Below are 14889 nucleotides of genomic sequence, written 5' to 3'. Positions count from 1 at the left end.
TCTACAAAAGTGACACAATTTAAAACAATTAGTTTTTGAAAAAAAAAACTATATTTATATTCTAATAAGGAGAAAAACCGTTGAGGAAATCCCGATGAACTAGAGGTAAAAAACAATTAAAGTGCTGACAGACCGGGAAGGGTGGGAAATCCCGATGGGCCATATACCCGTGCCCCTTTAGGATACTGTGAGGTTAAAAAAGGTGTACTTGACCAACAACAACTCTTGGGCTAACAGTTGTAAAACACTTGTACGTTGTAGCAGTATCGAAAACTGTGGTACAAAAAGGACGTTTTGGTAGAAAGAGTAGTCAAGAGTATCTGGCACTACCTCGCGTCCTCTCCCCGGGGAGCACGGGATGCCTATAAACGTTCCCACCATGTAAAACCCCAATCGTTACTCATGAGTTGTGAGCTGTGTTGTTAATTGTAAGTTGTAAGTTGAGTTGTGAATTATCAATTTAGTTGCCTTAGTTATGTCACATTACTACATCAAGTTCTAATTAGTTATAGTTCCCTGTTTCAATCACAATAAATAAATCTATATAATAAATAAAGATCACTATAATCCTGATCTCTATAATATATCAATATATTATATATAGCTAGAACTAGGCATAGAATTATATTTAAATATAATAAAATATTACTTTTTTAACCAAATTTATCAACTAGAAAGACAATGCTCATAAACCAAAATCAAATATCATTTTTGTAATTTATAATACTAAACAATCTTAAAAGATAATAATCTGAACTCTAATTCATAATAATAATTTGAAAAACAAATTAATTATTTGTGCTGTGTCATTTTTGAAACAAGGATGATATATTGTGCATATCATTTCGTTCAATCATTTTAGAATATTTTCTAATTATTATCTTTCTTTTTGTTCAATAGTTATAGTATGTTACTGACCACTGAAGAAATTAATAAGTGTGTGTTTTAAACTACTAACCAGTGAATTGTAATGTGGCTGGGTTGTGTTAATGTTAACTGGTATGGACGGCATATAGTGATGGGATCCCATACTCATTTTCCCGCCAGCTGATCCATTTGCCAAAAGACTATGCGCAGCTGGAGAGGCAACTGGTTTGTTTTGTATTGGCGTTTCTATAATTAAAAAAAGTCACTTGCAGTACTTATTCAACATCAAAAGTATAAGTAAAAAATATACCACGTGAAATAGATATAGAACAAAATAGTTAAACAAAATAAAGCATTATTTTAAACTCACACAGATATTATGTTTTTGCTGTAGTTAGTAGAAAGTGAGTAATACCTGATCTAAGGCCAGGCTCTGTCATAACTTCAACGTAGGAGATGGGGAATATTCCCTTTCTATTTCCGATACGTCCCTCATACCAGTTTTCATCGACTCTTCTTGTCAAGACCACAAATTCCCCTAAAAGAATAATGTTTTTGTATTGATGATGCACTGATACTGGAAATTTTTCGTTACATTAATATCGTGCGCGTTGGCTAAACAAAAATATATCTTTCCTACATTGTCACTTAAATACTGACCACGTAAAAGCAGTTATGTCTTTTTACATTAGTATCCAGTATAAATTTTGAGATATGTTGATTATATTTACCTTTGGCTAAAGATAATTCGAGATTTGTTTGGGCGACGAAATTGAATTTAGCTCGTGCCTGACCCTCGTGAGGTTTCTTTGGGGTCGTGCGCATACCATCGTAAGGTAAAATCTGTAATTTAAAAGATAGTGTTATTTTTTTATAAGTCGACATTTTTCAAATATTATTACTTTTCATTGTAAAGTGATTTACAAGATACGTGGGTGCGAAATCTTATTAGCAAAAGCTAAAGCTTAACTGGAAAAAATAAATAGAAAAAAGGAAATAGATTGTCAAGATTAGAAAATAAATAATCTTATCATTAACGTTATTTTCTTTTTACATTAAACTTCGATTAATATTATTAAATCGTAGGCGATTCACAATAAGGTGTTAATTATGTAATTTTAAAGCATTTTATATGAATTTGTGTAAATACATCAGGTAAACTAATCCAAACCGTTATCACCAATAACTCAATAATAGTAATTAAGAATTAATATAACATTTTTTACTTTTATAATTATTTAGCTAACTATAACATGAAGGTATTTTATATATGTGTGTACTAACAAATAGCTTTATTTTAGGAATTCTTCGTTATAATGTAATATTATCAATGTTTAATAAACATGAGTGTATAGAATCTAATACCAATATTCAGTGCATATACAATAACTCTCAAAACTGTTGCACTGATTCGTATTATGAGATAAAAATTCGAAAAATCATCCTGTATTAGCAAAATTTAAGTAAACCTGATAAATCTTTAAAGTCGATTTTCTCGAAAACGAAAGCTCAGACGAAATTATTTTATTAGGCTAAGTTTTTTCTTATTTTTTCACATAGGATCACCATCTGATAGACTATACTACTATGACATATAACACTTATTATACTTGTATACAACATCCGCGTGGCATTTATGAGCTGTTAGATTGAAGAAAGCACAAGAAATTTTCGATATCTCCACTGTAAACTAATTTAAGTAAAAAACAAAATAGTAAATTCGTGTAAATGAAACATTAGAAAAAGCGACTGCATATGCAAGCAGTGGATTTTCAATTTCCATTTTCTCGGAAACTAATTCTTGGATGACAAAATTTTATCCTGCATTTTCTCTTATTTTTCATAAAGAATTCTAGTATCGGGAAAAAATCGTTGGAGAAATCCCAATGAACTACAGCTAGAAAACAATAAAAAAGATGGGAAATCGCGATGGACCATATACCCGTGGTCTCTTAGGACCATTAGATAATTAACATTTAAGTGTTTATTAATTAGGTAATTAAAAAAGGTGTACTTGACCACCTTAGGTCGACAACTGTAAAACACGTGTACGTTGTAGTAATATCGAAAACTCTGGTATAAAAAGAGACGTCTTGGAGAAGAAAGTAGTGAATAGTTGTAGTTGTAGTTGCGATTGACTTGCGATTAGTTGCAGTTGCGAGGAAGCTGTGAGTAGTTGCGGGTTGATCGCTACTCATGAGTTGGTCGAGTCGTTGTGAGTTGTCTAGTTATTGTAAGTTGTGAGTTGTTAGTTGTAAGTTATAAGTTGACTTGTGAACCATCAGTTTAGTTGTCTTTAGTTGTATCACATTACTACATTAAGTTCTAGTTAGATAGTTATAATTCTCTATTTTCAATCACTGCAAATAAATCTATATAATAAATAGAGATGACTATAATCCTGATTTCTATAGAATTATCTCAGATTCGCTTGTACATATTACTTGACCAGGCCCTGTATGAATAAGTATTTGATCAAAATACTAATTTGATAAGAACCTCTTTGTTTGTGATGCATACTATGGTACAATTGTATTGGTATTGTATACCAAGAAGAAAGTAATATAAAGGTTAATGTTTTCCAAGTGAAATTACCTCAACGTAATTCGATGGGAACAGGCCAATCATAGCATTATGTTCACCCTCGTACCAGTTCTTGTCTACCTGGCGACGTACAAATATTATGTCACCGCGACGGAAATTTAATTCCCGCGGAGATTGCCCGATAAAATTATAAAGTGCTTTTGCCACGAGCCGCGGCTCCGGTGTTTGCTCCTGGGATCTGCTTCTGTGGCTCAAGTCATCCACGAAATCATCGTAACGATTCAAGGGGATCGGTGATTTTTGTGATGGTCTGAAATCATTGATTATAAAAGATAAAACACATAAAGAAATCTGAGGAACTTTACTCTTCCATTATCTGAATACTCTAATATTTGAACGTTCTACGCTATCCGAGAATTCTGTTACATCTTTTCAACAGAATCTCTACTAGTAACGGACTACTAGTCTTTTTCTGCTACAGATATTATTATTATGTACGAAGTGTTGCAGAGTTATCCGCAAAACGATACTAACATATTCTATACGCAAAGGCAAGAAACGTTATTCTATGCGCAAAGGCAAGAAACGTTATATAGACATAGGCTCATAAATATTTTTGTAAAAAGATGGAATAACAACAGATTGATTTATCATTCATATGAACGAGATAAATAATTACTTTCAATTTCGTAATAACAGAACAAGTAATGAATATACTTTATTAGGGCGTAAATGATTAAAAGAAAGATTTTTATGTCAATCTAAAAAATTATAATTTAACGATAACTTATTTCCATTCTTCGCCTCCACTAGGGTTTCTTTTATTTAATTTTAGTATAAAGCTATCTTAAATTTTCTAATAAGATTCCATGTATGAAAGTAAAGGAGAATGAAATGAGAGATTCTGGAAGGATTGTATCTGCTGAGATTAAAGATTTAAAAGATAGAAATTATTTCGTTATAAACCTAAAGCACTATCGAAAATTATTATATGAAAATATATGAATGTATTGAAATCTATAAATCTAATGCATCATTTAATCTGAAAAATAGAACACTTTACTTTTTCCAATTATGATCACTATTTAAGATCAAAGCATATAAATTAAAAAAGTTCAAATCTACTTTTATTCTATATAATTACTCTATTTACTTTGTAAAGTAAACTCTAACAAAGTTTCTTTTATTAATGGAAATTGCATGTATGCTTCACTGTATGGCCTTACGATATTATCTCTTTATCCTTGTTCTGAACAATTCATAATTCTTATACAATATTTATAGGAAATGACTATACATCTGTGCAAAGTGCAAATATAGCAGTTGTTTAAACAAGTAATATTTTACAAAGAAGATTGTTCTCTTCGTCTCACTGAATCGTAATTTTATGTTGAAAAAGATATACGTACAGAGTTCTATGTGACTTAGCCGTATACGTGTGTACCACAATGACATACGTGTGTTCTTAAACGCAAAATAGGTGCTAGTTGATGCGACTATAAACGAATAAATAATAATGATAGTAATAATAATAATAATAAATAATTTATTGAATAGAAAAATAGCTATAATTAAAATTAAAAATAAAATATTATTATGAAAGAAATATTAAAACGATTATACGAAGCCGCAAGTGCACAATTTAAACAAAGTCGTATAATTTCAATGGAGGTCGATATTCGATAACAATATTTTTTTTATTAGTAAGATTAACTCTTTAGTTATAAATTACATAGTTGAATGATAATTGAATAGAAGTACTTATTTCATTTTTTTTAATTTTACTAGCAATATTTAAATTTCAAATATTATGAGTTGTTCATGGTGTTTTTTGCAACAGAGATAAGTCGTACAGATTTTCTTTGCCGTCATAATTGAAATAAGGTATTAGACTAAAAATATGTTTAAAATTAATAGTTCAAAGAAGATTTTTTCACACGTGTAAAAATACATATGCATAACAGAATTTTCTAAACCATTGTTTCGTTCTTTACACGGATCGAGTCTTTACATTATTTTGAGTAAGAAATTGAGGAAATATTTCAAAGAAATGCTATATGGCAACGTTATAAATATTTCTTATGTTACTTGTTCATTATCTTCATAACCAGATTCGTACACGTTTTATCGGTCAATAATGAATCATATAAAAACGCAGTAGACCTGCGATAATTGTAGAAGTTGTAACGCATAGTACATTTTATGGTAATTCGATAATAAAATTAATGATAAAGTAGCATACATATTTTTCTAGCAAGACCAATATCGTTTGAGCATTCGAAGCAGTCAATAATGTTAAAAAATCGTCTAGTGTTCCCGATCGTAAATATTCTTTCATCATTCGGAGAGACTCAGAATTGTTTAAACTTTTAAACAATGCATAATTATCTCAATAGTTGACAATACGCATCTTCTCATCGTTTGCGGAGATTTTCTTCTCCTACCCTTATTTCTTTTATTATTTTATTATTAATTTAGCAGGAAACAAAGTACAGTATCATCATCATCGGCCACTATATACAGGCATACGTGTATTCAATTCTGAAACTCTGAACGTTTATATATAAAATTCTATATATAAGTAAATCCAATTAAAAAACTAATATTTTAATTTAAAAAATATAAGAATAAAATGCTTCTAATAATAACTATTAATATATTTCGATTTAATACGTAAACAAATTATCGTACAAACAATAGTATCCAATACATCAAAATTAGTGAAATTTTTCAAACTAAGTATTTATAGTCCTAAACTTATCCCAAGTGCGTTATAAGACTATTGTGATTAAGCTATTATGTGATGTATGACGTTTGTGATGTGATGTATTTTACATGGACGTCGTAATAAAAGCGTGATTCACATGTATGTACATAAAAAAAAGTACAAAAAAATTGAAAAAGAATATTACTTTTTATGATTTTCTTTAATTTTCTTTAATTTCTTCTCAGGCTCTTCAGGTTCTTTAATTGACAATAACGAAACAGAATGGACGTAAGTCTCAAATTTTATAAAAAATATATCTGCAATATACGTGAGAATAACTATAAAGTATATTAGAATTATTATGTAATAATAAATTATTATACTAAAAAAATAAACTTTAGTTATCCCTTGTCAGTATTGTATTCGTTATACAAATAAAATAAAAGTAATTATTACGCTAAAAGACTAACATTATAAAATTGAATAATAGTATCAAAATATTTCTCAAAAAAGTAAAAGATAAAAAATGTAAGTACATATTTTTCGTAACCAAGAGTAAGCATTTTTATGTATAAACTGTTTATAAAATGACAAATCTGTGTCTACTGTACACTAATTAATAAATCTTACATTTTATTTTTATTTCTACTTACATTCTATTTAGAAAAAGAATTATAATAATGATATATATATACTTATACTATATACTCAAAGCACAAATTGAATAAGAAATATTTCTCACATGAACACTATCTCTTTTGTTCGAAAAAATACTAACGCTCTGCAAGCAAAACACTCAACTCTTCAAAATCGTATCCCTCCTTGGTGACATTGTGAAGTATTTTAGTATAAGTATAATTAAAAGAAAAAAGGAGATAGAATAGTAAAACTTACATAAAGTTGTCAGTGTGTCGTCGTGAATTGATATCGTGTAATTCCTGAAGATACTTGCGACGACGTTCTTCTTCATAAACGCGTCGCATATTCTCCGCGCTTCGACGAGCGAGCTCTTCTTCGCTCAATGGTTCTTTTGCCTCTGTACGCACTGGTGAACGATAGTGAATTGTCACCTCACCCTCCACATAACGCCTCGGTGATTCTACAATAGAGAGCGTTTGTTATTATGCCTCGATATCATTCATTTCTTTTTCATTCGAGTACGTATTCTTTCGTTTAATCGGTTACTTATGCTTTCGATTATGTACTATACTCTATGTAAGAGAATATTAGGCACAAAGAATCGGAATTAAGGATTTATTGTATTTCAATGAACAGATTGTTCAGAACATTTATTTCTCGATTGATTTTCTTAGTACTTTATTATTCGTCGAATTATTTGTTTGAAGATATTATTTATTTCAATTGTTAATTCAGCTCTTTTTATTTACGAAATCATTTTATGCTATTAGCATCACATATTAGGTGACTATAGAACGTGGAAAAAATATATAAAAAAATTATATATTTATAAATCCCCCATCTTTTTACGTGTTGTTTAATTTTTATTACAAATAAATGATATATATATATAGCGATATATATTATTTATATATATCATAGCTTTTGCAAGAATTAAAACTAGTTTAACTGAAATTGATTTTTATCATTAATTTTTAACTTAATGGTTATAGAAATTTCTGGTTAAGTGATGACGGTTAGCTATTCAGAAGAAGATTTAGAAATATTTTACATATTAACTGTTTTAGAAGTGATGGATTAGAGAACTTCAAATTCACGATCACTGAATTCTTCGAAATGTAAAATTGATTTTTTCCTGTACATACCTATCCGACAGTTTGAAAAGCTGAATTATAATTCTAACTTAATAATTCAATTCTATGACTTTTTCTTTAAATTACCATTTTTTTTTTTAATGATGATTGCTGTATTATCTTTAAATACTACTGAGTTTATACTACAAGTACAAATACTTACTACAAGTTTTAAATAATCTCTAATGTTCAATATTAGACAACATTACGCTAGAAATGACAATCATTACATTTAATGGCGTTACATCGAATGTGTTAAGAGACGTAACAAAATAGATATCACCCAAATGTAAAGTGTTCGTTGTTATCATGCTCGAAATCAATCAAATGGAATATTAAGCCAACGATATCATTCTTCCTTGACTAATATTAAATTGGAACATACGCCGTCCCTAATGAAATGTCTACTTCGTGTATTGGTATACATATATCATAAGGACATATGGAATTAACGCATAAATTATGACCGTTAATCCATTACATATGACAGTATACATACATATATCCTTTATGTACACGTATGACATTCTAGTCATTAATAGTCATTAATAACATATTGTGTATGCATATTGTGAATATATGTATATATATCATGTATATATTATAAGCGTTGTAAAGTTATGGTCAAAGAAGTATCAATTATCTTGCTAATAATTTAATCACTTTAATTACTCTTATATTTTAAAATACATTATATTTTATTATTAGAACATGTAGTACAAGTATTTTATATCCATAACAAGGAACAAAAAGGAGTAGTAGATTATTATGAGAAATAAAGGTATAGAGAATGCATTTCTTGCTAAATAAATTTTATTTGTCATACCACGAAATGATTTTAATAACTAAAAGAATTACAGAAATAAAATAAGGTAAGTCCGCTTTTTATTTTTTATAATTTCATGTGCGTACTCTATTTTATAAACAAAAACGTGATTTGATGCAAGAAGGAGCTAATGGAAAATTATAAAACGACTTCGAATAATACGACACAATTACGGTAAATTAAAAAAGAGAAAAAAAGAGAGATATTAAAAAATAAAAAAATGTATAAAAATATATAAATATATTCATGAAAACAATTTAAAAAAAAAGAAAATCTAAAAATAGAAAAAAAATTATTGATCAGGAGGAATTTGAATTAGTGATGGAGTAGTTCACGAATCTATACCTTTACTACCGCAGCTGTTGCGATATGATTGCATTATTTTGTATTTCTAGAAGTCAATGAATTAAATATAAAAATATCTTCACAAATAATGAGTATTGACAAAAACGGCTTATTTCTTTTACTTCAGATTTGTTAGAAAAAATTTTGTCAAAATCGATGATCCAACGACTTTGACTTTTCCCTGTTCGTATTAGGTGCTTTAAACTCCAGACGATAAGGAAGATGAATTTGAAAATGAATTTATCTAATAAAATTTCGTTTCACTATACCATTATAATATTGTTACTTCTAAAAACATTATTCATATTGCCATTAATCATACTGTGTACTATAAATTACAAATATAAATTACAAACATTAATAGTCGTAATTAAAATTAAAAATTAAAAAACTGAAAATTTGTTCTTTTTTTAGTCTCGTCTTCACCTCTGGGAATCCAATTTTTTGAGTCAATTTTTATACGTATTTGAAGTACTTATTGAATAGAGTTCTAATAAATCATTCAATATGTTTTGAATTATGTCTATAGTTATGCGTCCGTAGCAGCATGCGCGCTAGTATAGTTGCCGGACGCTTCACGGCAGCCGAATAAAATGGCACCTGGCTCAAACCTATATAAACTATATAGAAAATACGTCGAAATTTGCAATGTTTTTTGTATAATGTCTTTTGCGCGAGAAGATTCCTAAACTCAAAATTGGTATCGTCGTACTCTATTCAATAAGCACATCAAGTACGTGTAAAATTCGACTTAAAAAATTGGGTTTCCAGATTGGTGAAGACAAAAAAATTCCAGCGTTTTTTTAAAAGCAAGGACTGTGAATGATGCTTAAATAATTGAAATATATTTATGTACAGATAGATTAACATTCTACTAACGATATGCAGAGAGGCGTCTCGCCTTTCGTGGCGTTGCGTTACGACATATAAGATTTGAAAATTTTAGTGAGAAATAATCATACGTAATTTTACAATTATTAAGCCATTATAGCATAGACAGATTTTATACGTTTCAATTTATTCGCTATTTTTCTTTTTTTTTTTTTTATTTAGTTAGAGATAATTTAATCAGAAAGGAATTCAGTGGAAATTGGTCGACTTTGAACCTTGTTACCAACGAAAATTTCCTTTATGTCCTTGTACCTTTTGAGGATTATAAAATGTATAATTATTTACCCAGCGCGCGATGGAGGAGGTTGTGAAACAATGCTGTCCGTAATACTCATCTAATTAGCGTATGTATTTTGAAATTTCCCTCTTCGAACGATCCATCAGCAAAATGATCATTCGAGATAGTGGCAGACAAGTTCTTCATAGGTTGATGTTAAGTATTTTTAGAACGAAAACCCATGCTTAATGCGTTCAATTTAATAGCACTGCGTATATGAAGTCTTTAATGCAACAATGCTGAAGTTTTAACAAGATTCTTCGTTTAAGTTCAGGCGACATCATCAGGAAGAAACTTATCACGTTGTGTTCTTCTAAAAACTAAAGTAGGAAACGAACGAAATGAATACTATTTTATGATCAATACTAAACTCAAATCCACACTAAGTACTTATACTTGTAAGCGAGTAGACAAACTCGTAACTCAATTCTTTAATTTAACGTACTTGATTATCATGATATAGTTCACAATTACAATCACAATTACAAGTTCACAAAGTTGTTGGACATCTTTCCATATTTAAAAACTCAAATGTAGAAACAATTTTATTTTTCTGACAAAGGTTAAAATATTGCTCCATACAGCGAACATAACGATAACGCTCTTATTCTCATACAACGATAATTCTATAATTTTTCAAATATATTTGACATAAACATATGAAGAACTTACCCGCTATAATTTGATATTATTATGATTGTAATAATTATCTTGTGTTCGAAGAATAGGGAAATGTTGAAATGCGAAACATTACATTAACTGGGTGAATATTTACATTACAACTCTCGCCATTACCATAATTACCATTAGAGATACACTATGTATTTATCTATATGTATGTAGTCTTTTTACTTCACTTCCTATATACTGTTTCGCTTGTATCAGACGTTATCATATATTACAGAATTTATTAAATCAAAACGGCGCTAATTTTCTAACTTTCCCACCGTGTGCCTCCTGGACATATTATGTACATCACAATATATGTATATATTGGAATAATCCTTTATATTAGAATAAGTATCGTATTTTTGCATAAAATATGTTATTTTGTAATATTAATAATGTAATAGTTTCATTTACATATAACATGTTAATAATAGGATATTTTCACTTAAATTAGTCATAATTAAAGTACGCGCAATGATTTTAATCTTTTAAAGTTTATTTTCAACTTGTATAAATTCATGAATTCAAAGAAGAATTATTTTTTTTTTAAATTCGTATAATTAACAATTCTGATTCTAGCTAGATATTTACTTCAATCCTCTATTATTTATGTTTGAGACCCTAGGCACGAAAGGATCACAGAATGTCCGAGACCCTGAGCTCGAAAGAATGTAGGAGCAAAGATTATTTCTCACCGGAAAGATTATTTGCCAGTAAAATGAAAGATTGACACGGATCATTTCGTCAGTAGGAAAAAACTGTGAAATTTATTTGAGATGGACTGCATATAAACTGATCGTGTTTGGTATGAATATCAAACGTTACCACACACGGTGCAACCCGTAAGGGCCTGCACGGAAATTCCGCGGTTCTTACATAACAAGCAATAAACCTTTATGAAGCGCCCTGACTCGATCAATACATACCGGAGGAATAGAAAATTAAACAGAAGGGAAAGCTTTTAAGTCTCTGACCGTTACAGGCAACTGCCAACGAATAGCAACAGCATGAGTGTTCAATGGCTTCATAAAGTCAGAATTTCTTGAGCTTATAAACACAAAGGCATAGAAATATAAGTATAAAAACATAAACATATGAAGACGTATCTATTCGTAAGAATATAAATGAATAAAGAGATAAAAATATAAATCCAAAATATAAGATGGGTGTAAGAAGAAATTATGACTTGGTATATAAAACTCCGTATATAATGAACCGCGAAGAATATCTGAATATCTGCACAGATTATCTTTTTACCATTGAATATCATCTATGTTGTTTATTATATCTACATACGTTAACACGTCTGAATACAAAAAATGGGACTTTTGTGGAAAAATAGAAAAATTCTATTTTATAGATCTCATTTCGGTTTGTGATCTTTGCTGACACACATATGTCTCATACAAACAATGACTCAAAATCAATAGATATTCATGAACGTCTTTGGATTCGATTCTCTCGAGATTCTTAGGGCATGCAGAAAATACAACGGCGGAAGACCGACTTTGTTTGCGAAAAATTGGATTGCAAATAAAGGATAGTGGTTTAACTGACATCGAGGCCATGACACGTTTAGTTCCTACAACAGGGAGTTATACGACTTCTTAGTTCGCACAAAGAAAATTTTAATTATTTAGAGAAGAAAATTTGGAGGAGAAGTCGACATCGGAAAAAACTATTAAAATGTTCGAAAATAAATTGCGATTTCTTGCGTCATATAGTGGCTAACATTTCTAGCAATTATTGATCTAAAGTTCTGCTCTCTGTTTGATCAAATCGGAAGAGAATAATTTAAATTTTAAAAAATACTATTCCTACTTAGAAATTAAACATAGAAATTAACCATTCCGAATTAGTCAACAGAAAAAATATTTGTTTTTGACAAGACTTTGGACTTTGTTTCCATAATATAAAAGACAGGAAAATGTTTGGAATTTTAGCTGGCATGTGCAGCTCTTCTTTTTTTACATCAATTCACATCAATTACGAAGTTATTAACGTCACCATGGGAGAATATGAGAGAAAAACATAATACACACTTGAATATATTCATCCGAATTTCTATTTTTCGCGAAGCTTCACGTATTTAGGATAATGTAAAATTAGGTAATCCGTCGTTGATAATTATATGATAATAATAATTTTTTATTTCATAGAGTAGGAATCTTTTAGAAGAATATTCAAATACGAATGATAACTATGTTATCTCTCATGCGCAATGACTAAGTAGAACGTCGATGTTTCACTTTATGTCAGATCAGACTATGAATATACATATTTTGAATTAATATTTATTAATATTTACTCAGCTAAACCATATATTTCCAGTAATTTGTAACAAACAAAAGACACAATAAATTTCTTCATTTTATATTAAACAATTAAGTATAACTTAATAAATTCTAGTGAAATATTATAAGCATTAGAATTTTGTTAATAAATCAATTTTTTCTAAATGTGATAAAATTTAATTTGTGATTTTAATGCGACTGTAAACAACGAATTAAAAAATATCTTCCAACAAATATCACTTTTAGTAGACTGACCACATACACACACAATAAATCCCTTTTTTCACGAAATACTTTATTGCTACATATTCAAGAATATATGGAGATAATGGAGATTTCCTAACCTCAAAAAAGGAAAGAAAGAAAGATCATAAACTAGAAGTAATACAAAAATGTTGCCTGTGTACAGGATGAAATAAGAAACAGTTACTGTGATATTACATCAAAGCGTAAGCAATCGATGCAAATGAGTGACGTGTCAACTACCTAGACTCATCCCTGAGTCTGCTTCTTAAGCGTTTACTACAATGGACACCTTTGTTCAAAGGGTTGCGAAAATTTATTTACGAATTGGAGGCGAAAGTACTATATGCACGACGCGCGTATATCCGTAAGGGTCAGCGAGATCACACGACTGATAAAGCGAATGCAACTGTAGGCTAGATTTGGCGAACACGAGAGAATCACAGATTGCGCGTGCGTGTACTAATACGAGTCTACGTTTAGACTATTGCGAATTGCGAGGCACATGCTAACTATAGCTATATATAAGCGCTGAGTGGATTAAAATACCAACTAATGTAGTTTTGATGCTTCGAAGATATTTAATATCCCTGTATTGTTTTCTATTTCATTAATGATTATTTACAATCTTGTTATTAACAGCTCCACACTCAATGTTCAACATTCGCATTCATTTCCAGCGCTTAATGTTGCATAACATTGTACAATTAAATGATCAATCCATCTGTTTCCAGTAAAAGGGGACTTAACTTTTAATGCATTATATCTTACTCATAAAATTACCCGAAATAAAGGTATGTCCATTATTAATAATTAATAAAAAGATAGTTGAAAATCGTAGAAGGAAAACAATGTTTGTGTTGATTTTCTGATTGTAATGTCGTTCTATAATTAAACAGAATTTAATATAACGTAATTGAGAATGAAGACGATCTGTTAGGTTTAAAAATGTAAGATTTTCATAAAAATAGCTTATAAGTTGACAAAGTTTCGTGGAAGCTAAGGATACAATTATTAATTTTTTCGGGTCAAAAACTTTATGGAGTCCAATGCCCTCCGAAATTATGATTGGAAGGAGTTAAAAGAAACAATACTTTAATATCTTTAATATTCTAGTATCATGGAGAATAATATTTTGAAGATCTTAAAGAAGATGAAGGGACAGATATTTAACTCTAAAATCAAATCGGAAGACAGTTTTGATAACATTAGTATTGAACATAACAACGTACTGAATTTTAAAACTGCTTCCCCAGAAAAGATAAGAAATGTGTCTTATCGGGGTCTTCTTCTGCAGTTTTCGATTTTCCTCATAAGCTAAAAAATTGCATGCTGAAAAAGTTTTGAAATTGAGGCTTTAATCAAGCCAATCTTATTTCATTCCTTGTGGTCCTAATTCAGAAAACCTTCAACATTATATCTGCTCCAGGCGTATCGCGTATTTGTTGATAATG

At 29.6% G+C, this 14889-nt stretch overlaps 1 protein-coding gene across 1 annotated transcript in view; it reads right to left on the bottom strand.

Moving 5' to 3' along the window:
• LOC122577337 overlaps positions 1–14889 on the bottom strand; it is a 345413-nt gene that overhangs the window by 9308 nt on the left and 321216 nt on the right. The window contains exons 23-27 of the mRNA XM_043748626.1: positions 7013–7217; positions 3463–3721; positions 1599–1710; positions 1283–1405; positions 959–1113 (exon numbers count right to left, since the gene is read on the bottom strand). Coding sequence (XP_043604561.1) covers positions 959–1113; positions 1283–1405; positions 1599–1710; positions 3463–3721; positions 7013–7217 — 854 coding nt within the window. The remainder of the gene's footprint in view (positions 1–958; positions 1114–1282; positions 1406–1598; positions 1711–3462; positions 3722–7012; positions 7218–14889) is intronic.

The sequence above is a fragment of the Bombus pyrosoma genome, linkage group LG18 (genome assembly GCF_014825855.1).
Source record: "Bombus pyrosoma isolate SC7728 linkage group LG18, ASM1482585v1, whole genome shotgun sequence".
Lineage (NCBI taxonomy): Eukaryota > Metazoa > Arthropoda > Insecta > Hymenoptera > Apidae > Bombus > Bombus pyrosoma.
This window is presented reverse-complemented; position numbering and strand designations above follow the sequence as displayed.